Genomic DNA, 25,869 nt, shown 5'->3' on the forward strand with positions numbered 1-25,869 from the left:
ATACAGTATCTTAAGTTTGGTTATTGAATCAAATTTTCTAAGTAAATGCCAAATTAATTTAATAAAATTTTGATTTTCCGAATTTTAAATTAGCTCCCTTTTAATAATAAAATGTTATATTTAATTAATAAAATAAAAGATAAAAAAAGGCAAATAAAATAATACTATTTAAGATTGTTAAATGATGGTGTAATACAATATTTTAATAATAAAATATTATATTTAATTAATAACAAGATATAAATAACTGTAAAATAAAATATTAATATTTAAGATTGTTAAATGAGAGTATAAAATAAGTAACAAGGTTCTTTTTCATTTTCTAATAATCCTAATAATTTCACTGTTTTTTAAAATTCTCAACTCTTCTAAACCACTGTGCACAAGAACGACGGCTTAACTTTCCTTTTCACTTCCCAGTTTCTTCTCTTCGAATTTTGGCGCCTTGCAAATCCTGAACGCGTTGCTTCTACTTGATACTCTCTGTTATTGCCCTCTGATTCCACTCTTTCTGCAATATTCTTCGCATCGTCGTTCTTGAAAAATTGATAACATGGTTAGTTTGTTTTTAAATTTATTTCTTTTCGTACTTTTATTTTCCCCTTGGTTTTTCCCATCCTTTTGCTTGTGCGCTCATAGACTTTTTATTACTGTGTCGGCTTTGAAAAATTGCTTTTGTGGGTGTGTAGTTTTGAATTTCCATGCTACATGGTTTGATAGGTGTTTGGTGTGTGGTAGAATTCCTTCAAAATTTTTCTTTTATGGGAAAATAGTTAATGTTACCCCATTTTGTGGGGGCTTGGAGGACATATAATGAACGAAAGAACAGAGGAAGGGCGTGAAAGAGATGGAATTGACAATTGATTTATTAAAAATGTAGACAAGATTTGGCAGAAAAAGGGTGTGGAAATGGGATGGAAGAGGTCAATATATGATATAGCTTTGTTTTAACAATTTCTTGTGTCGTTCTTGTTTTTGTTTTTTTTTCTTTTCAAGACATTTTAAAAATTTGTTCACAACTGTGGAGATCAATTTGATATATTTGTAGAATTAGCACTGTGCTTTGTGATGTCATGTGTAGTTTGTTAAGTGGACACTGATAAATTGTATATTGTTATATGAGCCTAGTGTTTATAGGAAGCCGTTTTGTTGAGTAGCCATTATAGCGGCACTATAGAGCCATTACATCGAGGAAGTCCTTGATCCACCATTGCGATTGTGTTCACTATTGCAGCTGCTATGGTATCGTGGTTGTCGCATGCATCCTGCGTGTTATCTCTATTAAAAATGTTTATGCATTTTTATTTTTATTTGCATACAACATATATGTTATACATATATAGTTGATGTATATATTTTATATTTCAACCGCTAAGAGACTTCTTGTTATATAAATGTTATACATATATATTTTATACATATATATTTTCATGATCCACAATCGATAACATTGCTAAGATGCAAGGCTGGTGTAAATATTTGTCTCATCTTGGGCTGGGTGGGCATAGCCAAAGCACTTTTTTTGGACAGTATGAGATAAATATTGGTGGTTAAATATTGGGTTAACTATGTTTTTAGTTTCTAAACTTAAATGTGAAATTGGAATTCTTTCCTATATCAAACTTAGATACATTTTGATCCTCAAACTTTAAAAATGAATGGATATAATCCTTTTAACTTAACAATGTTAATTTTTTTACATGTTAAATGATGTTCCATGTTGACATTTGAGTTGCTTATACCATTTGATACGTTCCGGTTCAAATGTCAATATGAAACATTGTTTAACATGTAAAAAAGGTTAAAATTGGGTTAAAAGAACCATTCATGGGAGAGAGAAAAGTGACGAATTTCAATTTGTATCCAAGTTTAGGAACTAAATATATTTAACCTTTGAATATTTGAATTTTTTTTAATAAAAAAATGACCGAGGAGGTTTGTGCCTTGGAGATTGTTGTTTTCCTTGCAAAATTGGCCCTTCATAACACTATGAGGAAGAGGATTACTATGGTGGGTGTAGAGGAACATATCAAGAGTTTTAGTTTCGTAGCAACTGTTCTATAAACACTTGTCTAGAGCATTTTAAATTTGTTATGAAGCATTTTAAATTTGTTAGAATTTTCACAATTTCTGAATGCCGTATCAACCATGTCTAGAGTTTTACATTCATAGCAGATTAGTCAGGGAGGAGCATTTTGTTTGGAGAGTTGACGGGTGTATGATGCTAGTTAGAAGTTATATTTGGTTTGGCTTAGGATGTGTATATTTTTTTAATTGTGACATGTGCTGAATTTTAGAACCACTTGTTTATGATGTATGAGAGGCTAGAAACATGTATATTGTTGGGTAATTAAAATTGATAAGCCTGGACAGTTTTTTCCGTCTCGATAGAAATAGTGAAGTGATTGTGCTACCACGTGTTTCATTTTATAAAATTTATGCAACACCAAATTTATCTAAAGTGATATATAAATAAACATGTTGGTAAATTTTACAGTGTTATTGTTGGGACCCCAATTAAGGCGATTATGATAATTTTTTTCAACCTTTTTTCTTATTGAAACTGAATGTTTTCAAAACTGAGATTTGGTTGAAAGTCTAATATGTTTTGTTTGATTTAGTCTGGTTGAGTTGTTGGATTGGTCCAATGGTTCAATGGCTTGATCCTTATTGCAAGCAACTCCAGGTGATGATGTAATTAGTGTGTTCTGTCTGGCTACTAAATCTGTGGTGATGTTAGGAATCTGGGTAAGAAACCTAACTCTCTACCTCACTCACACACTTTAGTAAAACTCACAACAAGAAATGGTAATGAAACGAACTGTATTCATATCAAAGAATCAAGAATACAACTGGGAAAAGAATCCAGGAGCTTAACCTCCTTCACCAGGTCTGAACCGGTCTACAATTCAAAGGTCAAAACTGTCTACTGAAAACAATAAAAGAGGTCCTTTTATAAAGACCCTTTTCTCGCCCCACTTAACTGTTTAGCAGTTAAGTACTCTTCCTCACTTTTCTCCTCTCATATACCTTCCATGTCCTAACAGGTGACCTAAGAATGTTTGTGTATTGTCTCTAATTTTCATAATTTCATACTTGAATGCTTTAGCAAATATCAATTTAACTGCTTTATGTTTGAATGTTTATTTGCAGAATGGGAGGTTTCCATATGGAAATAACTGGGACGATATATCATTTAGAGATTGGGGTCAGAGCCAGTTTAACTACTATGGTCAAGTTCCTCATCATGGTAGGGATTTCCACCATGGTGGTGGTACATATGTACCTCGTAATGGTTGGGATTTGCACTCTGCTGGTGGTAAATATGTGCCTCATCATACTCCTGAACCAACTATTCCTGCTCTTGGACCATTACACCGGCCACAACCAAGGCTAAATTGTAAAATTTGTGATGTTAAGTTGTCTGGTTACAAAAGTATTGAAGAACATAATCTTGGAAAGAAACATCAAAGAATGTTGAAGCTACGCGAGGAAACTGATACACGAAGAATATCAAATGGGCAGATTCCAAATTCTCAAGTGGATTTAGCAGGTCAACCTAAGAGAATTCTGAAATCTGGGGAAAATGGATGCGCAGAAATAAAAGTGATTTCTGAAGCTACTGCTGCCAAGCATAAGAATTATGTGCGGAAAGATAAAGGGGTTACTCCTGAAGTTCCGGCTGATGGGAAACCTAGGAATAATACTAGCACACAGGGTGGGGTTAAACCTGAAGTTCCAGCCCATGGGAAACCCAGGGATGACACAAGTGCACAGAGTTATAATTTCAAACGTAAGATCGATGGAGCCAAAACTGGTAAATACATGAAGACAAATGATGGAGCAAGAAGGCCCATGGAATCATCAAAACTTGATACTAATTCTCGGTCAGCTTCTGTAATATCTCCCATCCAAATTCCTGTATCTGCACCGCACCCATCTGTGACATCTCCTGTGATTACCTCATTACCTGTAGAGGGATCAAGTTTCAAATTTGTACATCAGCGTATCTTAACTCTTCAAACACAAGTATGGGAAGGTAATGAGATTCCAAATCCTACTGTAGAAACAAGAAATCATCCACATGCGGCTTCGTCTTCAAATATTAACACCCAACCTAAAGCTTTGTCTTCTGATTCGGCAGCAAAAGTAATAGAATCATCAAAAATGGGATACTGTAAAATTTGTGAGGTTCATCTACTGCCCCCTTTCAGAACAAAGACTTTAGAAATACATAACAAAGGAAAGAGACATCAAAGAATGTTGAGAGATCAAAGAGAGTTGAAACTACAACAGAGATTAGGGAGTTCAAATGGGAAAATTTCAAATTCTCATAAGAATTTGGTAGTTCAATCTAAGACAGTTCAGATAACTGAAATAAAACAGCACACGTTAACAAATATGAGTTCTGAGGCTAGTATTTCGGAGCGGAAGAGCAGAAGAGCCAAAACAGGTAAACACATAAAGAAGAGCAATGGGTTAAGAAGACCCATGGAATCATCAAAAGTCAATATCAATTCCCAATTAAAATCTGTAGAATTTCCTGTACAAAACTCAGTACCAGCATTAGCAGCGCTGCCTGGGCCTGTGGCATCTCACATAATTGCACCAACACTTTTAGTGGAGTCAAGTCTTGAGCCACAAGTTCAACACATTTCATCATTGAAGGCACCTGTATTAGAGGGCAATGAGCATTATGAGATTAAATATCGAAATTTAGAAGTGACTGATCAATCACATGCCCCTGCAGATTCTAATATTAAAATCCAAGCTGAAGATATGGGTTCTGATTCTGCCACAATGGCAATAGTACCATCAGAAGGGTTTATGACATCTCAGGTATTTGCACCATCCCTGGACGTGGCATCTAATTTTGAACCTCAAACTCAACATGTTTTACAGACATCTGTGTTAGGAAGCAAAGAATTTCCAGAGATTGATAATCTCACTTTGAAAACAAATTATCAGCCATCAACAGCAGCAAGATCAAGTTCTGAACCTCAAATTGAACATGTTGTACATATTGAAACAGAATCTCAGTCATCAGAACGCACAAGTGATTCTGAGAGCCATAATTGTGTTGATGAGAAAAACAATCAGCTGGTGCCATCAGTTCTAGCAGAGTTCAATTCTCCTTCATGTCATCATGCTATCAGCCACTCTGCGGATGGATGTTCTAATCATGAACAAAAGATGGATATTATCATGCATCAGTCAGGGACCACTCAGCAGTCTCAGGTTTTCTCTATGTGAAACGTGGTGTTAGTGAACTAAGTTATGAGCATTACTATTACTGTAACAAGATGGTTATGCGTGACCTGCCCATTATGATTAATTTAGACTTGTTGAATGATCTGCCCGGGGGGGATAAAATCCTCCATTAGACTTTCTACAGATCTAATTATACCAAGTATATAAGATTTTGTAAGGTTTAGTGTAACCTTTAGCTGTCACAAGAACATATATTAGAGTGTTCAGATAGTATAAAGTACATAACACTTAGAATATTTGTTGTTATCAAAACCTCTGGATGGTTTACCTGTGGTTGGGTTGGGTTTTAAGGATTAGACCTTTTAAGGTTTCAACTCTCATCTTCATAAAATGACATAAATTACAATTCTTTTTATCATGTTATTTATGAAGAATATTGATGCACTAGATGTGGCAAGTTTATAACTCTGATTATCATTTTGAGATAATCTTTTCTGTTAACACAAAAACCAACTAGTTTCTGCTTGCATGCATTTGTTACAGTAATTTGTGGTGAAAGTGTTTCTTTTCAAATTTACATTTGCTTTTGTAAAACATCATTGAAGTAAATTCTGTACAAATTTTGTTGCAGTTGGCTGTTTGTCTTAATTGTGGCGATGTAGGCTTTCAAGAGACACTTGTCTTTTGCAAGAAGTGTCAGGTTTATGCCATTCATAGGTACTTTTATGTCAAAATGTACTTTTAGCAATCTTTATTGTTGTGCTTGACTCGGATGTTGTGACTTCTGATGTCCCAGAGGGACATTCTTAAATTTTTTGTCAACAGTAAGGAGGGAGTATTCCCATTTTAGGTGCTGAGTCCATAGAATATTGAAGTGATGCACATGCATGGTATTTTTATCTTGAACCTGTGTCAAAATGCATGTGGTATATTGTATGATACAATTGTATTAATATCATGAACTTCCTTTCAAGCCCCGGAAGCTTTTATTTTGTATGTACTTGAAGTTATAGTTTTACGTTCGTAAATACATATATATTGACATTATACTTCTCAACACCCTTTTCAGATATTGTTTAGATGGGCCTGTGATTTTTACCGCTGATGTTAATTGGTTTTGTGATTGTGAGCCCGAGGTAGTAGATACATCTGCAAAAAATGTCTCTCTAAACTCAGCAAATATTTCATCTCAAAATAGCAGTGAGAGAGTAAAGAACAAGCAAGGGCTACAAAATATGGAAGCTAAAACAATGGCACTGTTATCTGACAATAATAGCTTGTCTCATCATGGGCTGTCTCAATGCAGTAACAACACTGAAAAGGAAGAGTTTGGGAAAGAGTGTCAACCAGCTCCAAAAGATGAAGCTAATAATACTGAGGGGTCTATGATTCTGACTGTTCCACATCCTATTGCAGATCCAGTCTGGAGGTAAGAAATTTGTTTTTTACCCTTTTAGAAGCGGATAGTTTTTCTAGCTTCTATGATGAACCGTTGTCTAAAGTTAAATTTCTGGCCAATAGGGGAAGTCTGCGCCTCTCCTGCCCTAGTATTCATACGGTTCTTGGGCTTTTAGCCCATATGTCCACTTTAGCATGTTCCAAAGTTTTGGAGGAGACAAAACTTTTCCCTGATGTTCTTTGCCCAGACTTGCTCTCAAGAACTGCGGTGTGGCCGAAGTCCTTCATGAATTGTGGTCCAAATGATGATAGCATTGCTCTTTATTTCTTTCCTGACACTGAAAGGTGATTTTAAAGATAAACTAACATGATCTCATTCTTCTCTCTTTAATTCAGTATTAACTATTAAATCTGTCATACTTTTACAGTGTTGAGAGGTCCTATGACAAGCTGGTTGATCACATGATGTCCGGTGACCTCGCCATAAGAGCTGTGGTTGAAAATGCAGATCTTCTAATTTTTCCTTCCGTGTTACTCCCTATCCAATGCCGAAGTGAGTCATTTATATTTCATAGAACTCTTTTCAATGGCACACTCCAAATTTATTGTTCGTAAAACGAAATTGTATAGTGATTCTATTGAATTTCTTGTTTTACAGGATTTCAAGAAAAATACTACTTGTGGGGGGTCTTCAGAGCAAAAAAGAACTTCACACAATACAAATGATGCGGTGTGTGGAGAGGTTACCAGTGGGCACTAGCCCTTAACTCTTCAGAAACCGAGTCTGCCAAAGACTTTGAGGACTTCTGCTAGTTCATGTTCTGTCAATCATTGATTCTCAGTGTCTATACCCATCGATTTATTGATGCGAATTAGTACATTTTGATAGTCAGTACCTGTTTCTTTGCTCTGTTTGATAGAACTGGTGTTTTAGATTTTAGTTATTAGCCGTTGGCCCATAACAAAGTTATAAGGGCTATCTGTATAAGTTTTTCTTAATTTGGTATATAAATGTATATCGATCACATTGAAATCTATGAGGAAGCCACCTTCGGGACGGAATGGTTGGGAAACTTAACTGATTAGTAAATGGTAATTAACTTTAATGTCAACTGACTTTGTGGTAAAGTGTAATTGGTTACAATTGGATTGTAATTAGGCCATTGTTAATTAAATGTTAATTTTAAAATTTGTAAATATAAGTTTGAGATAAAAAAATGTTAATTTCAAAATTTGTAAATATAAGTTTGAGACAAAGAAACAAGAAATTTATATTTATGGTAAACACTGTCGACCATAAGTTAACTTCAATATGGGAGTATATTTTTGTAGATATCATTTGTAGTTAAATACAACTTTTGGATCTTTGGACAACTTATTTGATTTTGGAAGGTTGACATCAATCTTTCATCCCAAAACAATAAATAATAAAAATAATAGAAATAATTTAATTTTAAATAACAAGCATTATTACAATTTGAAGAAAAATTAAAAAGACGTCTTATATTTATTATCTCATCTATCCATCTCATCTTACATTATTAATATTCACTAATAGCAGACAAACAAAATACAAAAAGTTATGGCAAAAACTTGTTTCTTCCAGATGCAAAACATTAATAATAAAACTACCATGTGGTTATTTTCTTACAAAATTGTAATCGAGAAATTCGTTAAATAATTCAACATTTTGTGACATTGATGAGCTTAAGATTATATTAATTTCAATTTTGAAAATTTTCATTGAGCTTATGCTCTAGTCATATTTAATTAGAGGTGTCAAGTTTATCATGGTCTATTGATCAATCTTAACCCATCCTTGAAAATTCTCTTTTCGGAGGCTCCTTCAAATGGAGACAAAAAGAAAAAAAAATTCCAATTTCCAAAGTCTCTCTCAAGTGAGTTATGGTGAGGCTTAAGGTGAGTTTGGTCTTATTACAAAATTTTAATTAACTCTCATAAACAATAACATTTATGTCTACATATAAAATTATATATTTTATTATATAGTTTAATATGTTGTCTTTTTATTATATTTAAATCATATTTTTATATTATACTTATTATTATGTTATTAAATAAAATACATAATATATAATTTAATACAGTTATTGACTATAATTTATTAATTAATTTTATCAATTTCTTAAAGAAGAAAACTTATAGTATTTAATAAAATAGTACATATATTGTGATAAAATTCTAAACATGACAAAAAAAAGATGGAATCAAAATGTGAGAATATTAGATTAATTTTAATAAAATTTACACTATAGTTTTTATAATTACTAAATAATATATATATATATATATATATTATTAAAGAAAAATAAATAATTGATAGAATTTAAGTATAAATTTAAGTCATAGATTAAAAAAAACAATATAAAAAAAAAATTTGTAAACTTATTATTCATAAATTCATTATTTTAAACTTTCAAATTGAGATGTCTTATTTAATTTTAATTTAAATCTAGATTAATTTTTTGTATAACAAAATTAAATGATTATTTTATATACTTTAAAAATATGTTTAGTCATTTAAGAAAAAATAAATATGTTTAGCGAGTCAATGATTTCAAGTTAGTGTGTAATTTTCCTACATAAACAAGCAACCAAATATATTGAAATATCTTACAAAATCTATATTAGTCTTATTAAAATGTTTATATATAACTCTTTGACGAATTAAGAATACTTAGATTTGCAACAAATTAAGAATTGGTTTTATTTTTTCTTGTATTCAAAATGAATATTTTATTCTAAAAAGAAGACCAATAGGTTGGTCTTGACCCATAAGACTTTTATAGATATTTTGATTCCATGGATTTTTGTAAATATTTTGATCTCATGAGCTTTTTAATTGGAGACTTTTTGGTCTTATGATTTTTTCTAGTTCCAACTGACTTTTTCTAGTCCCAACTGACGTGTGTTAGGGTCAAACTATATAAGATGTATCAAATTGACAAGTCTATATTTAACTATCTATAAGCAATTAATGCATTTGGATCATAATTTTTACTATTGTAGACTTAAGATTTTTTATGGATGATATTAAGTTAGTACACAAAGTTATTCCGAAAGAAAATAAATCTTTTAAATCAATATATAGATAATCATGAGAAAAGAGAAAAATATGTTTTTGGTTATTGAAGTGTTATATAAAATTGGAAATAGTCTCTGAAACTTTGATATTGTTTGGAGGAGGATGAAGGTTGGGGGATGTAGATCCTGTTTGTCGTTTGGTTGTTAGTAGTGGGTGGTTTTTTTATTTGCAAGGGAGGAAAAATGAAGGTTAGTGAAGGTTTTCCTCTATGTTTCTCTATTTCTTATTTGTAAACAATTAAATAACATGTGACGTATCATTTGCTAAGTAGAATAAATTTTAATGTTCGTAAAAAAAAATCAATACTTTCAAAAGTACAGAATCACACGGTATCAAAATTCCGAATCGAACATTTCCAATTTAATACTTCAAGAAAGAAAAACATATTTATCAAGAAAAAAAAAACTGAACATAACCACAACAATGTCTCATATTATAATCATACAGTGACATTGACTTCTCTAATCAACAAAATATTAAATTAATTTCAAATGTCTTTAATTGCTCAAAGATTTATTTCATCCAATTGCTTATATTCTCATCAAATTATCAAATTATTATTAATTTCCTATGAAAGTGAATTTTTGTTGAAAAGATAAAGTCTACATCTATATCAAGTACAATATTTTTAACAATATTCGTACTAAATATGAAACCTTAACTTCTATACATCTTAAAAAACAATTTTATTTGATTTATGTTAGTATTAATTCATACATACTTAAATTGTAATTTATTAGTCACCATGTTAATAGAAAATAAAATGTCATACTAAATAAGCAAACCAAACGAAAACGTAAAAGTTCTCGATTATAATAACTAAATTCTTTGAGAAATAAATTATAACTTATTTTAATAAAATATATTATTTGTTTAGTATGTTGTTTCACTCACTGTAAAATCTCAATTAATACATTATTATAAAATTTATACAAACTAATCAGAGTCAGTCTTGAGGACTTCAAATCTAATAACTTTAAACCCTTTTAATTTGACTTTTCCAACAAGTATTAGACAAGGATTTTAAGCATATATAATTATCCACTTTTTTTGGGCTGAAATATTTCAAATTTGAAACAACTTTAATATAATTATGGGTCATAGTAATAAAAATATAGTAGGGTTTTTACCTCTGCCTCGAAGAGTTTTTTCTTGCATCTCCAATCCTTTAAAAAATTTCTCAATTGACTTTGATAAAATAAAACAAAAATGATTCTTTGACACGGTTAAAGCAAATTACATTCATTTGACACGCGGTGGGCCCCGAAAACTGTCAACATCATTAAGGATAGCTTGGTCATTTGACATTATGGGCTGGTGCTGAGTTGGCAGGTAAAAAAGTTAAATGAAACGTTGCGTTTCACTGTGTGGCTTAGGATCTGTGTGTGGGATTTCAAATTTCGAAACGCTGGAGTTAACTTGCTGGCTTAGGATCGTGTGTGGGATTTCAAATTTCGAAATTTCGAGCTAGGGTTAGGATTGAGAGAGAACGAGAGATAACGAGAGAACCAGAGAGATCGAGGGAGAAAACACAAACCCTACTCCATTGCTGCCACCGGAGGCTGGACGTGATAGGAAAAGTTTGTACCAGCGAAGGTGTAGCCGAAGGCAAAGTTCGTACCGGACGTCATCGATGTGGAGCGCGGAAGGTTTGTCCCCTTTCTTATTTCTCCCCTTTGTACCGTTTGAATAATATAAAGTATGATACTGTTGTTCCTTTGTTCTTTTCTCAGAATTTGTCTATCTTTGTATTTATTTTTGGTATTTTATCGGAAACCCTAGACTAAAGGGGGAAATGTCGTGAGAGATAAAATTCTGGATTGGGCAAACCTGTAGGATTATTTACTGTCCTTAGTGTTTTTGGGCTTGGTTTGCTTATTTGCAAAAGGGAATATTGCAATAAATGGATAAAGTGTGAGATGATTACAAGAAATGGAAAAAGGGTAGTGTCGATGGAGAGCTAGAGAGTGAAAAAGTTCCACGAAATCAGAGGGAATAGTGATTGGAATAGTTTGCAAAATGGCACCCACCCAGCACGGTTATTCTGCTCAGCAGCAGCACGAAATGCAACGCAAACGTTTCTAACTGTCTTCGCGCCAATGCTGGAGCTACTTCCCATGAACTGATTGAAATGATTCCCCTTTTTGTTATAGTCCGAAAACTCCCTGTCCATGCTGCATTGGCTCCCTCTGTGTTCCTTCATTATTATCTGTCTGATGATAATTTTTTTGCGTTAGAAAAAGGGAAATATTGTCATGAGAGTTGAACATCAGTTTAAGGTGTCCTGAATTTTTCATACATTTGCTTGTGGCACCATTTTATTTTTAATTTATGTATTGTATATGTTATTTACCTGCATCCACTGTTTTTTACTCAGTGATAAATTTGCTTTGGAATCCATCACATATATTTTATTTCTATCACTACTAGGTTGCCCTTTCTTGGTCAGTTGTATTAGCATTTTGCATTGTGCCCTGTTTGCCCCTAGATATATTGCGTGATTATGTTGTTTGTGGTTTGTATATGGTGTTTGGCCACTGTTATTTATAACTCCTTGGATTTTATGTAGAGAATAGTTTCATCTAATTTATGAATTTAAATATAGATTATTCTTTCATAGAGCTAAGTGCTTGATTAACACCAAAAGTTTCTTTCTCCATTTTTTCTGTTTCTAGTGTCCTTGTGGAATTAGCTCTTACGAAATTAATTGTTTTGCATGTATTACCCTATGACAATTGATGCAGGAGTTAGATTTTACAAATGTTCGTGAACTTGAAGATTGCATGATTACCGTATGACAAATGTATGTATTCCCTTCCACAGAGTATTTAATGCTATCTTTGTCTATCCACACAATCATTATTACCACTATTTTATTTTTTATCTTGTCTTTTTGTAGAATGTTTGATATAATTAGGTTAATAAATTGGTAGGTTGAAACGATATTTGATGAATGACATACATGATTTTTAATTTTCTATCTTTTATGGCTTGAAGTCTAACTTGTTTATTTTATGGACATTCAGTACAAACCATAGAGATAGTTGGAAGAGTCATTATGGAGAAACAGGTTTGAATACACATGATGATTTATTATGTTTTTAAAATTAATTTGGTGAAATGCTTTGTCTGACTTATTCAATTGTATACTTTGATGTATAGGTTTATGTACGGCATTCATGCAGGACAAAATACTTGGCACATGTGAACACATTATTAACAGATGTGCAAAAGACATTGATACAAACAACTCCTTTTGCATGGCTATTGTCCATTGATGTGGATGCCAAAATGAGTAGGACACTACTTTTAGAATTGTGTAGTAGATGGTCAGAGAGGAGGGGCGGGTTTGAAGTTAGGTCTGTCTTTATTCCATTCACCAAGTTAGACCTTTGTTTAGGTTTAGGGGTTAGGGTTAATGGAGAGATGTTTAAGTTGTTTAAAGACGAAGTTGATTGTCATACTAGGAGATTGTTTGACACAATTGATGTAAGTGTTCATAATGTTTATGAAGAAATTCAAAAGCATATAAAAGGGGATGAAGTAAGTGATGTTTGTAGATTATATTTATTGTTAGGGTTGAGTGAGTTTTTCTTCCCAAATAGAGGTGGAAAAGTTCCCTTAGGTTTATTTGAATTATTAGATGATTTATCCTGTATTGGAAAATATAACTGGGGGCGTGTTATTTATGAGTATTTGGTTTCTAGTTTGTGTGATGTTGCACTGTGTGTGGGAAAGAGACAAAACAGATCACACTGTCATGTGGTTGGTTGTGTATTTGCATTACAGGTATATTTTGATGTTAGTTACAGAAGTTATTGTGTTATAACTTACAATTGTTACTTTTCTGAAATTGAAGTTTGTATGTAACAGATCTGGGCAATGGAACATGTTTTGTACGGTCAGAAGAAGTTGGCTAAAACAAATAGTTGTTTACCTAGAATCCTTCATTGGATACATGTTAAAGTTGGTGAAGCAGAAATTGAGAAAGCCTTTCTGTGTAATGAAGTGAGATTAAATTAATATGTGTTATACCAATTGGATGTTTTTTAATTTGTATTGATTTTAATATGTTTATTGTGGTTATTTTGTTTTGTATAGGTGATTACCGAGATATATGTAAGCAATGAAGAGATGTGTACTGAAATAGTCAAAGAAGGCTTAGATGGTCATCACAATGCTGGATTGAAGGAGAACTTGCAAAGGCGATCTATGGCTGATATTGTGGCAGAAAATGAAGCTTTGGTTGCTATCATTGTTGACCAAGAGGCATCCATTGGCAAGCTGGAGAAAATGGTTGACAACCTGGCAATGGTTGTTGCACAAAAGCGGCAACAATTTGATGATGTTACGAATTCAAATTCGAATAAAAAGTGTGACATGTTAGTTCATGAATTTGGGACAAGTAGTTCACAGGAACATTATGAGGTAGAAGTATCATCTATTGGGAAGTCAAATTCAAAGAAAGAGTCAGAGATTGAAGGTGATCGTGTGGATAAGTCCAATTCTGAGAATGTTTTTGATGTTACACCTGCTGTTGGAAAAAGTTTCATTGAAAATGATGGTGATGTTTTAGGTCATGCAGAGATGGATACTGAAAAATCTGACATCTACACGCGTTTAAAAGCTCAACCTAGGAAGTGTGTTAGAAGTGTTCTTCTGAAAACCCCTTGGACAAGATTAGATAGGAAAAATCATAGGCGCATTGTATAGTTTATGAAGTTGTTTATTTTACAATATTAGGTTGGAATGATAAATATTGTTACCAAACTGAAATGTCATTTTGAATTATGTTAACTTTGTATTTTTTGATGAATAGAGGTTGAATATATGAAGCATTTGTAATTGTTATTGAGATGTTATTTTCCCTGGTTGATTGAATTTGATTTGGGAATACGTAACTTTTTCTGTTGTTTTTGTTGATAAGGGCAATTGAATTAACCATGTGCTTCATTAGAGATAAGTAATAACTCAAACAGTTTTGTAGTCAATACTGTAGATTTTTTGCTGCAGTAAGTGGTTATTTGTTTGAAAATTTGTGGTTGGTTGTAACAGATATTGCGTACAAGAATAAAATGATATCACTGATTTCAAGTGCTTTGATAGCAACACTTGACTAAGAAGTTAATGTGGTTCCCAATATTTTGGTACCAGGAATGGTATTATGCAGAATAATAATTTGGTCATTTTAAATGGTCAGCCTTTTTGCAGCAGTTAGTGGTTATTTGATTGAAAACTTGTGGTTGGTCCTCACACATATTTGGTTCAACAATAAATTGATCAACCTCATTTCAGTGCGTTTGATATTAAGGTTTGATTAAGTAGTTAATGTGCATCGCGTGATATGGTCAAATGGAGTGGTATTTGGCAGAATAGTTATTTGATCATTTTAACTGGTTTGATTATTTGGTTCAGTAAGTGGTTATTGACGTACAATTTTCTGGTTAGTTGTCTCAGACATTTTGTACAAAAGCAGAATACTGGAAATCGATATCACTAGCAAAGTATAAATAGAACATTTGTGTCCAATGATTGTAAATATGTTGTTCACCACATATTTCAAATGACATCACCAAAAAAATGTAACAACATACATGTCAGGAATTGAATCCTAAATGTGAATATTGTATTTCAAAATACATTGTCAATATTAGTTGTGGACGACTGTGTGTTTTGCATGTCATTGTGTAATGATGTCAGCAGTGACATGAACCTAGTGGATTGCACACCTGATACCTGCATGACAGAACAAGAGTATAAAATGCCATCTAAATATATGCAGGACTTACTAAATGTGAAATCAATAAATTATAAAATCAGAATTGAATCTTACCGGTCCAATTGAGTTGGATGTTGTGTAATGTGTGTTGACTGTGACATCACTGTTGTTTCTCAATGTTGTATATGGTACGTCCGTCATTGTTTCCTTTATGAGTAGTCGATATGAAGTTAGTTTAACTTGCATTAGTTTGGAAATTTTTACATAACGAAATGATTATTGCAACTAAACACAATAAAAATTAATAACATAATTACTTACACCAATAGCATTGGATGTTTGATTAGTGCCTTTTGTTGATGGTTTCTTTCTTTTGATTGTCTCAGTTGTTGACTTCAACCTTCTTGTCTTAGGTCGACCCTTTCGCTTCACACTTTTGGGGCTTTGGATTTGAGCAGTGTTTGTAGTGGTGTCTACATCATGGCCTATGTTACTATCACACAGGTGTTCTTCTTGTATGTGGCTATTGTTGTCGACGTATGGTGAAGATGAAATTTGTAGGTCATGCTTGTTTACAAATGAACTAAGGTTGTCAACCAATAATTGTGTCATGTGTACTGAGTCACAAGCAATCTCAGCAATATTTCCAAAAGTCTTCATTAAGTTATCATACCGTTCAATATGTGGGTCCTTTTCGTTGTTGTTGTATGTTGCTCTAATATATGTGTGCTTTCTGCGGACACTTTTACACCATCTTCTGAGTATGTACTTAGCAGGAACCTGTATCACTCGCTCTTGGGCCAAAACACAAACACAATGTCTACATATAATGCCCCTGAACTCAAAAAGCAAACAACTGCAATTAACATCCATTGTGTCTCGCTGAAATGTAACCATGAATGCCCTCTCTTCCCTTATTTCATTATGAATGAAGTCCTCCATCACCTTGTACAGTGACGAATTATCTTGTACCACAACGCCATCAACGAAACAATTAATTTTACCTCTAAATTCTAACTGTATTTCTGCAAACTTAGCATGTGTGTAATGCTTTTGGAATTGGCGCTCTATGAGTGATTGTGAACCGCATGGAAGAGTTGTGTTTAATGATGTGAAGTCAGCTTGGGTCTCTTTTTCTGTCTTGTGTTGTAGTGCATTGTCATATTGTTTAACAAATTCTTGAAGAGTAGTGCGTGAGTTAATATATCCATCAAAGAATGCATTCATGCTCTCGCTTCTTTGAGTTGTTGACATGCCAGCCCAAAAACTGTTTCTCAAGTAACAAGGAACCCACATTTGACGTTCTTCGTAAAGTGAAGAAAGCCATTCATTCTTGTGAAGTGAAAAGGTTGTTACCATCCTCTCCCATCCATAAACAAAATTTTCAACTGAATCAGAATTGTACACAACTTCCTTAAGTTGGCGCTTGATATCTTTGTAAGCTGCATAACTCTGTAACTTCTCAGGTATTTTTTTCATTATATGCCATAAGCACCACCTATGACGAGTGTTAGGAAACACTAAAGAAATGGCTTTCTTCATTGCTTTGCACTGATCCGTAACAATTCCTTCAGGTGGTCTATTGGACATGCATCGAAGCCATGAATTAAATAGCCAAACAAATGAATTTGTGTCCTCTGAACATAACAAACCACAACCTAACAATATAGATTGGCCATGATGGTTAACACCAACGAAAGGAGCAAATGGCATGTCGTACTTATTCGTTAAGTATGTTGTGTCAAAAGAAATGACATCACCAAAATACTCACAAGCTGCCCTACTTCGTGCATCAGCCCAAAACACATTAAGTATGCGGTTGTCGTCATCCACATCAATCTCGTAAAAAAAATCCTTATTCAATTCTCTCATGGAAGAGAAATGATTTAAGAGTGTCTTAGCATCACCATCTTTTGATAAGGCTCTTCTTTGTTTGGCCACATAATTTCTAACATCGTGTTCGACAAACTCCATGTTCTCATAACCTCCACTTGCACAAACCAAGGACCGAAAACTCTTGTTAATCCTAACTCCTGCTTCGGCATTCAAGTCCAGAGTTCTTTTGACGTTGAGATTCATTCTTTTATTGCCTCGGAACAATCTGGACTTTGTTGGACTAAGATCATGACTATGTACATCATCAAATCCTGAAATGTACCATTTATCATCTCTTTTTGATACAATCATTCGAGCTGAACAGTCATTAGCACATGTTGGACGTCCAATCATTTGATTTTGAATGGCAGAGACATATTTTCCAGCCCTAGAACACACCATCATGAAGTAACATAATTCGTTCTTGTTGTTCTTCCTTGAACTCCTTGTACGAATTCCAAAACCCTTTGATATTGCATATTGTCTATAAAATAACTTGACTTCATTAACAGTTTCAAAAACCATTCCAATTGTTGGAGCGATTGAGAGAGGTTGAACATTGTCTTCATTTAATTCTTCTTGTGCTTTTTCGTGTTGGTCATCATTTTCAATATCATCCAAAGATGTATTTGTATGATCCATGTACCTGATTTTCCTACATTTATGTAATAAAAAAATGAATTTTTTATATGTCCATAACCATTTAAATAAATATTCACATATCAATGAACAAATAACCACTTACTGTAGCAATAAATGTTGGTCATCAATGTCAACTTCATCCAAAAATGTATTTAAATGTTGATCAACAATGTCATTATCATCCAAATATGCATGTATAATGTCCATGGACTTTGTTTAAGCACATTCATTCAGTTAACCTTTTATTGTTCATTATTGGACTAATTAATATCGTCCTTCATTAATTTAAGTTAGTACTTTTCTATATGTCCATAACCAGTTTAACAAATAACCACGTACCAATGAGGAAACAACCATTTACTGTAACGTTAAATCTTTTCAAACGTCCACTATGCAATGCTTTCTGTCACACCGAACATTACACACCATTGTACCATGTGTATGCATTCAAAGGGGGTATAAATTCAAAGATGACACTAAGAACAATATGACAAACACAAAGAAGATGACAAAGATCATTTCCCAACAATAAAGGCAGTGAACAACCTTCTGGCCAGCTGTAAATGTTTCTTACTTTGAATGGAAAGTTGTAATAACTTACCTATTCAATAAAACTGCAATGGTTGTTGAGAGTAATGCACTTCAATAAATGAGTCTCAGCTCTCCCCATTCGGTCATCTCGTCTGCTACCAATATTAGGGTTTATGGTTGGGTTTGAACTTCATTTTGTTGGGAACAACATTGTCTCTACCTTTTATTTCAATCATAAAACCAGAAAAGTGTGTGGGTCATTAAGTTTTGGCAGAGACATTAAATAGACAGTGATTGCATGACTTCTATCACAAGCAATCACATTTAATGTTTCTTAGGGGCATTTATGTAATTGCAGAATTGTCTTATTAAAACCTCTGGTTGGATAGGAATACGAAACATTTCACTGCAACGGCACAATATCTGCGCTTCCTTGCTGGTATGCCCAATTTTAATGCTTCATTTTCGTCACCCCCAATTAATTGTTTGGTTCTGGATTATATTTGCTTATTGCCACATCCTCTTCATTTTTTTAATTTTGAGAAGAACAACACCGACCTTCGTTATTGTCTCCCCGATTTTGAAATTTCCCCCATTGTTAGGGTTACTTTTGCTGCATACATCCTCTGAAATTTTGTGTTTTTCTCATGCACACTTCATACGATTTAGGGAATACATCGTTCTAGTTTGGTGAACTTCATATTTTTTGTACATTTTTTTTGTGTGAACAGCAACCGAGAGCAATGGAGCCATGGGAAGAACTTGATATTGATGAAAGTGATCTTGATAGTTTTATTCGCCGTTGCAACTCTAATGACACTGTCATCCCGGGCCCTGCTGGTGTCATTGAGGCAGCTATGCTTAACCGACAAGTGAATGAAAACATTCCAACACAAGAATTTTTGAGTGACATAGCTAAAGCTAGTTTTGATCGTGACTTCACTTGCAATGCATGGTTATGGGCTGAAAAATTCATTGACATCCACGGTAAAAACCTAATTGGGAGTTGATGTTCATAGATTTTTTGTAATTTGCTATTTTAGGAAGATTATCGAAATAGTTATTTCATTTGCAGGATTGTTGATTAAACATGAGGTTGAGCATATCTCAACCCTTGATTCATTGAGAGGAACTTGTAAGTTATCGTTGTTGCGATGTATTGTTAAAGCTTGTGAACATAACGGATTGGGTGACATGAAAATAACAATTCGGGTAGGTTGATGTCTATTTACTTTGACGACCAGCTTCAAATATAATTCTGATAAATGAACCTCTTTCTTAACAGGATCCAACAGGGACTGTAAAAGCAAGTGTTCACCACAAGGCCATTGATCATCCTGAAATAGGCATACACTTAAAAGTTGGAAGTGTGATAATCCTACAAGATGTAAGTATATTTCATTTTCATAAACACTTAGCTATTGACCTTATATTCCCACATAAAAATATGGATTCCACCAATAATATTTCTACAGGTTTCAATTTTTTCACCAATACGTGAAACATACTATCTTAACATAACTCTGAGGAATATTGTCAAGGTAAAGATTTTGGTGAACAATTTTCTATTGTACTATTATATATGTTGTAAACTTTTCTATGACTTTAAATGATACTCTCAGATTGTGCAGGTTTTTGGAAGTGATATTGGGGGCCCAACTGATGACCTAGTACGTCTATCAATACCAATTGATACCAACAAGCCTCCAACACGCTCCGTTGATGACATTCTATCGAAATTGATTCCACCTCTTCACAAACCTCAAGGCACTGGATGAAAGAAGAACAATATAAATGCAACAACTTTAAAACTTTCATAATTTCCTTGCCTGTATTTCAGATTTATCGTTGTTGTTTGTTGTCGAATATTGTGCGTGGTCACATGGATGTGTTATTTAGAAAAATTTGTGAACTACTTAACTTATGTTGATCAATTTGTTGTTGCATTAAGTGCTTATGTAATGTTCGTTATGTTATAAGTTTTATATGAAGTTCATTTCGTGAAAATTAAAAGTGTTTAACTTTATGGACAACTTTATTCGGTTATTTATTGAATTGGTTTTCTACAACAATACAAGTGGTTATTTATGCAATTTGGTTTTGTACACCACCACGAGCGTCCAATTTTCTGGGGGAGCGTCCAATTTTCTAGACGAGCGTCCAATTTTATGGACGAGCGTCCACTTCTCTACGATCTTCTGGACGAGCGTCCTTCTGGATGAGCGTCTGGACGAGCGTCCACATCTGGACGACCGTCCTTCTGGATTAGCGTCTGGACGAGCGTCCATCTGGTCCAGCGTCTGCACGACCTTTAAACGACCGTCCATGTGCCAGCGACGGACGTATGGACGAGCGTCCACTAGCAGATCGAGCGTGGACTTGATCTTCTGTGAACGACCGTCCTCTTGTGCGTGCAGGGGGCGACGACCGTGAGCTTGCTATGAAATGTTTGTGCGCTCGCTATGTGACGAGCGTCCTGGGCGACAGGGTGATGTGCGAAAACGCTGGACGCTCGGTCAGCTGTACAGAACGAACGCTCGGTCACGTGTAGAGAGCGCTCGTTCACTAAATGCATAGGCGCTGATTTGGTTACAATAAATGGTTATGTTGTTAGACCTTTGTGGTTATTTCTGAATTTTATTTTGTACAACAATACTACTGGTTAAATTCAATATCAAAGTTTTAATTCTTTGATGCAGTAACTGGATATATGGACAACTTTATTCGGTTATTTACTGAAGGACCGCGATATTCCAACAACACATTTTTAACACTCTTTTAACACTATTTCATGGATAACTGTAATATTTGAAACGTACAATGTATCATTTTGTTGTGTATGTTGTGTAACTGAATCTCTATTAATGATGTGTTATAATGAATTTAATTATGTCATACAAAATGGGGCCTAAAAGTCAGTTTTTTGTCCAACGGTGACCTGTGTTCAACTGACTGAGTACCTGTGTTGGACTTTCTGTACAAATTCCCAATTTCTCTCGGGTAATCGTTTACAGGGGTCCTGTAAACGATTACCAGCCCCTTTTTTCAGCAGTCTCACTCATTCCTTGCATAGCTTGCTCCCCCAACTCATGAGGGGTCACCCCACCCTCCTTGGCCTCACATCACATCACCATCCACCCTCTCCCACCATTGGAACACCTGCACAAGCCTCAGACAGGAGCAGATTAGCATAAAAGTCAGTTTTTTGTCCAATGGTGACCTGTGTTCATCTGACTGAGTACCTGTGTTGGACTTTCTGTACAAATTCCCAATTTCTCTCGGGTAATCGTTTACAGGGTTGCTGTAAACGATTACCAGCCCCTTTTTTCAGCAGTCTCACTCATTCCTTGCACAGCTTGCTCCCCCAACTCATGAGGGGTCACCCCACCCTCCTTGGCCTCACATCACATCACCATCCACCCTCTCCCACCACTGGAACACCTGCACAAGCCTCAGACAGGTCCAGAAGTGCCTAAAAGTCAGTTTTTTGTCCAATGGTGACCTGTGTTCATCTGACTGAGTACCTGTGTTGGACTTTCTGTACAAATTCCCAATTTCTCTCGGGTAATCGTTTACAGGGTTTCTGTAAACGATTACCAGCCCCTTTTTTCAGCAGTCTCACTCATTCCTTGCACAGCTTGCTCCCCCAACTCATGAGGGGTCACCCCACCCTCCTTGGCCTCACATCACATCACCACCCACCCTCTCCCACCATTGGAACACCTGCACAAGCCTCAGACAGGTGCAGATTAGCATAAAAGTCAGTTTTTTGTCCAACGGTGACCTGTGTTCACCTGATTGAGTACCTGTGTTGGACTTTCTGTACAAGTTCCCAATTTCTCTCGGGTAATCGTTTACAGGGGTCCTGTAAACGATTACCAGCCCCTTTTTTCAGCAGTCTCACTCATTCCTTGCACAGCTTGCTCCCCCAACTCATGAGGGGTCACCCCACCCTCCTTGGCCTCACATCACATCACCATCCACCCTCTCCCACCACTGGAACACCTGCACAAGCCTCAGACAGGAGCAGATTAGCATAAAAGTCAGTTTTTTGTCCAATGGTGACCTGTGTTCATCTGACTGAGTACCTGTGTTGGACTTGCTGTACAAATTCCCAATTTCTCTCGGGTAATCGTTTACAGGGTTGCTGTAAACGATTACCAGCCCCTTTTTTCAGCAGTCTCACTCATTCCTTGCACAGCTTGCTCCCCCAACTCATGAGGGGTCACCCCACCCTCCTTGGCCTCACATCACATCACCACCCACCCTCTCCTACCATTGGAACACCTGCACAAGCCTCAGACAGGTGCAGATTAGCATAAAAGTCAGTTTTTTGTCCAACGGTGACCTGTGTTCACCTGACTGAGTACCTGTGTTGGACTTTCTGTACAAGTTCCCAATTTCTCTCGGCTAATCGTTTACAGGGGTCCTGTAAACGATTACCAGCCCCTTTTTTCAGTAGTCTCACTCATTCCTTGCACTACTTCGTCCCCCTACTCATCACGGGTCACTCCACGCTTCTTGCGTTCACATCAATCACCAACACCCATCTCCTCACTCAGAAATTTATCAAATCCTTCGCATTAATTACCATTAATTTTAGTGAAAATGGTCTCGTACTGTTCAAATTTTTATTATAATGCTGCGTTGATTTTTCAATCATTAATTTTGTCATTATAACAAACACAAACGCAAAGTAAAAACAATTCATTTCGAAATCCAACCACTATTCTTATTACAAACACATAGTGTACATTGTCAAATAACATTAGGTACATATTTCAACATCTTATACATGTCAAAATTGTCAAATAACATTAGGTACATATTTGAACATCTTATACATGTCAAAATTTGATAATTTCTTAGCAATCCTAGACAATGCCGTATAGATGTAGGGCTTCCATTCTGCTAATGTTCTCATTGTCCAGGATCCAGTCACACAGCGAGAGAGAAGACGGACGAGAGACAAGGCTTGAACGAACGAGAAGAAGCAAGGCTTGAACGAAGAGAGACGGACGACACAACAATACAAGTGTTCAACTTCAATTTCAATGTCAAATATTTTTCGTACAGTTAGTGGTTATCTGTTAAGTTTTATATGGTTATTTGCTCAATAACTTTTGTTCACTGCAAGTTCTGCTAATTTAGTTAATAGCTTATGTACACAAAATGGACATTGGTGATACTATTCCATAACTAATCCTTCACTATACATAGTAAACAACTTAAAAAACCATAGAACAAAAATTGTTTCATATTCTATCATATTCCAGCAACATCATTACAAGTTATATCCTATTTCATGACTTCTTCATTTGCTATAGCATTCCACAGTTCTTCATTACTGTACTTCTATGCATATTTCCTTCATGTAATACCCAATCACACACCGTTTGTTGTCGAATAAGTTGTAACTGCTCCTGCATTGATATTACAGTAGTGAAATATTATAATTAATAACCTGTTTTAAAAAACCATTTAAAACAATACAAACATATACTTAAAGAAGACCAACCGTTGTGTAATCGGGCATTTTTTTGCCATCAAATTTAGGTTGGTTGTCCCATAACTCCATATATTTCATCACCAACAAACCACAATCATACCTACACATTAAACTAATATTAGAAGGATCACATATGACACAACCTAATACATTAGTTATGGATAAGGTCACTAACGTATTTGGTTGAATTGGCAAATCTTCTTTAATGACCTTCAATTGTCGCTCCTCACAATTTGCTTCATTATCTATCATATTGAATAACTCTTGCAAACAACCGACCTTGGAAATTTGTATTCAACACATTCATTATTATTGTACACCTTTGACGCAAAAATAATACTTCCATCAAAATAACAAGTCTACAGCACAACTTCTCTTACCATTGCCTTGTCAATACCATATCTGGTCCGCCTCTTATGACCAAGAGAATCTAAAATGAAAAATTCCCTTGATTGGCAATTGACACAATAGCACCACCAATGGTCATCACTCACAGTAGGCACAAACAACTACAGAACCACAACCACAAACATCAATATAGTGAACAACACATGTTATGATAAAGGTATAGGTTCAAGTACTTACAAATTCAGAATTTAACAAATGATTTATTGAACAACTCTAAGGTTGGAAGAAATTATGGTAATCTATTGCTTCCAATAATTCTCTCTTTTTTTTAGGAATCTTCATTCTTTCAATGATCGTTGTCTACAAAAATTGCATCAGTAACATTAGTTCAAACATACGTACTTCACCAAGGTCAAACATCAATGAATAATTAATCTACCGCAAAAAATGGATTGAAACAACATCGAGTGATCATTCCTGATTTATGCAATTGATTTAACACAAGCATCGCAGTCGCAAACAGCATAACCTACACCAAAAGTTCATAACCAATCACTGAATATCCTTTTCACATTTATATTTCTTCCTAATAAAATAACGTAGCATTTTTCAATCTTAACCGTTCTATATACTCCTCACATAGTACTTCTACACAACAACTTTCGGGTATTTGAACTTACAATGTTATCAATTTTTGCACGAGGTCGAAAGCATTGCAAGTCTCCTCTGGTTAAGATGTTGTTAGACACCTCCACAAGCGCTCTATATACAAAACAAATTCCTCATAAATTTCAATCATAAAAACATTTATTAATAATTTTTTGAATTTTTGGTTCTATTGAGTTATGTATAACTTACACATCACCATCATGACAAAGTGATGAAGTGCAGGTGGTGTAAACACTTCTAAAATCAATGTTGTCCTGTCTGGAAGCTCCCTCCATTCCCACATCCACAAAATTGACAATAGCTAAATCATTCATTTTGTCAGCTGTGGATGGTCCCGCAGCTGTGGATGGTCCCTCCATACCATCATTAGAAGATGGCATTTCATTCTGTACTTGTTCTTCAAGACGTCTTATTTTCATTTGTAACTCATCAAGCCGTTCTGCATGCTTGTCAACTCTTCTCATCAATACTCTCTGCTCTTCCACAAGTCTAGCAAACTCTACGTTCTCATCATTTGACTCAGGATTACTTTTCCCACCATGAGTTTGTGATTCCTTCATTTTATCATTTTGTAATTGCTCTTCAGACAAGTTGCATTCCCACAATATCTTCAAAACAAAATAGAAATTTTAACAACGCTAATAAATCATATTAATCAAATAACACAACAAATGTAACCATTATATAAAAAAGTAAGGAATTACCTCTGTTTGTTGAAAACTTAATTTGATTTTTTTCCTTTTATCTTTAATAACAACCCAATGAAGAAATCGGGGATAAATACATCGTCCATCAAGATGATACAAACTGATGTGTTCAACAACCCACAACTGTAAAGTTCATTACAGTAGTTATATCTCT

At 34.6% G+C, this 25,869-nt stretch overlaps 5 protein-coding genes across 6 annotated transcripts; 3 read left to right on the plus strand and 2 right to left on the minus strand.

The window, feature by feature from the left end:
• The first annotated feature begins 344 nt into the window (after nucleotides 1–344).
• Nucleotides 345–7,646, plus strand: LOC108346060 (uncharacterized). 2 transcript variants are annotated; one of them, XM_017585000.2, is made up of 7 exons: nucleotides 345–556; nucleotides 3,154–5,238; nucleotides 5,843–5,928; nucleotides 6,281–6,640; nucleotides 6,733–6,954; nucleotides 7,038–7,162; nucleotides 7,268–7,646. In XM_017585000.2, exons 1-7 carry the CDS (start codon nucleotides 554–556, stop codon nucleotides 7,333–7,335), a joined length of 2,949 nt encoding a protein of 982 aa, XP_017440489.1. In that variant the 5' UTR covers nucleotides 345–553; the 3' UTR covers nucleotides 7,336–7,646. The 2 variants fall into 2 exon arrangements, with proteins under 2 accessions (XP_017440489.1, XP_017440492.1); XM_017585003.2 differs by having other exon boundaries at nucleotides 6,518–6,640.
• A 5,127-nt stretch (nucleotides 7,647–12,773) lies between these two features.
• LOC128193765 (uncharacterized) lies at nucleotides 12,774–14,428 on the plus strand. Its single transcript, XM_052867868.1, has 4 exons — nucleotides 12,774–12,785; nucleotides 12,878–13,504; nucleotides 13,589–13,723; nucleotides 13,817–14,428. Exons 1-4 carry the CDS (start codon nucleotides 12,774–12,776, stop codon nucleotides 14,426–14,428), a joined length of 1,386 nt encoding a protein of 461 aa, XP_052723828.1.
• Nucleotides 14,429–15,346: 918 nt separating this feature from the next.
• LOC128193766 (protein FAR1-RELATED SEQUENCE 5-like) lies at nucleotides 15,347–18,158 on the minus strand. The gene is made up of 3 exons (XM_052867869.1): nucleotides 18,055–18,158; nucleotides 15,756–17,964; nucleotides 15,347–15,451 (listed from the first exon to the last, which is right to left on the minus strand). Exons 1-3 carry the CDS (start codon nucleotides 18,156–18,158, stop codon nucleotides 15,347–15,349), a joined length of 2,418 nt encoding a protein of 805 aa, XP_052723829.1.
• Nucleotides 18,159–19,571: 1,413 nt separating this feature from the next.
• Nucleotides 19,572–20,439, plus strand: LOC128193597 (uncharacterized). The gene is made up of 4 exons (XM_052867437.1): nucleotides 19,572–19,694; nucleotides 19,768–19,869; nucleotides 19,958–20,023; nucleotides 20,114–20,439. The coding sequence occupies exons 1-4, from the start codon at nucleotides 19,677–19,679 to the stop codon at nucleotides 20,258–20,260; spliced, it is 333 nt and encodes a 110-aa protein (XP_052723397.1). The 5' UTR covers nucleotides 19,572–19,676; the 3' UTR covers nucleotides 20,261–20,439.
• A 3,284-nt stretch (nucleotides 20,440–23,723) lies between these two features.
• LOC128193767 (uncharacterized) lies at nucleotides 23,724–25,568 on the minus strand. The gene is made up of 6 exons (XM_052867870.1): nucleotides 25,198–25,568; nucleotides 25,020–25,101; nucleotides 24,372–24,500; nucleotides 24,167–24,270; nucleotides 24,001–24,091; nucleotides 23,724–23,905 (listed from the first exon to the last, which is right to left on the minus strand). The coding sequence occupies exons 1-6, from the start codon at nucleotides 25,566–25,568 to the stop codon at nucleotides 23,804–23,806; spliced, it is 879 nt and encodes a 292-aa protein (XP_052723830.1). The 3' UTR covers nucleotides 23,724–23,803.
• Between the last annotated feature and the right edge of the window lie 301 nt (nucleotides 25,569–25,869).

The sequence above is a fragment of the Vigna angularis genome, chromosome 8, assembly GCF_016808095.1.
Source record: "Vigna angularis cultivar LongXiaoDou No.4 chromosome 8, ASM1680809v1, whole genome shotgun sequence".
NCBI classification, from domain to species: Eukaryota; Viridiplantae; Streptophyta; class Magnoliopsida; order Fabales; family Fabaceae; genus Vigna; species Vigna angularis.

What these genes read in the sequence shown, in the direction of transcription:
- LOC108346060 (XM_017585000.2), top strand. An exon ending in GGACCACTCAGCAGTCTCAG is followed by an intron (nt 5,239 to 5,842) that starts GTTTTCTCTATG and finishes ATTTTGTTGCAG; the next exon opens with TTGGCTGTTTGTCTTAATTG. An exon ending in ACTCCCTATCCAATGCCGAA is followed by an intron (nt 7,163 to 7,267) that starts GTGAGTCATTTA and finishes CTTGTTTTACAG; the next exon opens with GATTTCAAGAAAAATACTAC.
- LOC128193765 (XM_052867868.1), top strand. An exon ending in GTTGTGTATTTGCATTACAG is followed by an intron (nt 13,505 to 13,588) that starts GTATATTTTGAT and finishes TGTATGTAACAG; the next exon opens with ATCTGGGCAATGGAACATGT. An exon ending in AAGCCTTTCTGTGTAATGAA is followed by an intron (nt 13,724 to 13,816) that starts GTGAGATTAAAT and finishes TGTTTTGTATAG; the next exon opens with GTGATTACCGAGATATATGT.
- LOC128193766 (XM_052867869.1), bottom strand. Translation starts at nt 18,158, where the DNA reads ATGGACATTATACATGCATATTTGGATGATAATGACATTGTTGATCAA. An exon ending in GACCAACATTTATTGCTACA is followed by an intron (nt 17,965 to 18,054) that starts GTAAGTGGTTAT and finishes ACATAAATGTAG; the next exon opens with GAAAATCAGGTACATGGATC. An exon ending in AAACATCCAATGCTATTGGT is followed by an intron (nt 15,452 to 15,755) that starts GTAAGTAATTAT and finishes TCTGTCATGCAG; the next exon opens with GTATCAGGTGTGCAATCCAC.
- LOC128193597 (XM_052867437.1), top strand. An exon ending in GTGTGATAATCCTACAAGAT is followed by an intron (nt 19,870 to 19,957) that starts GTAAGTATATTT and finishes ATATTTCTACAG; the next exon opens with GTTTCAATTTTTTCACCAAT. An exon ending in CTCTGAGGAATATTGTCAAG is followed by an intron (nt 20,024 to 20,113) that starts GTAAAGATTTTG and finishes CAGATTGTGCAG; the next exon opens with GTTTTTGGAAGTGATATTGG.
- LOC128193767 (XM_052867870.1), bottom strand. Translation starts at nt 25,568, where the DNA reads ATGAAGGAATCACAAACTCATGGTGGGAAAAGTAATCCTGAGTCAAAT. An exon ending in CTTTGTCATGATGGTGATGT is followed by an intron (nt 25,102 to 25,197) that starts GTAAGTTATACA and finishes TTTTGTATATAG; the next exon opens with AGCGCTTGTGGAGGTGTCTA. An exon ending in AAATGCCCGATTACACAACG is followed by an intron (nt 23,906 to 24,000) that starts GTTGGTCTTCTT and finishes ATATCAATGCAG; the next exon opens with GAGCAGTTACAACTTATTCG.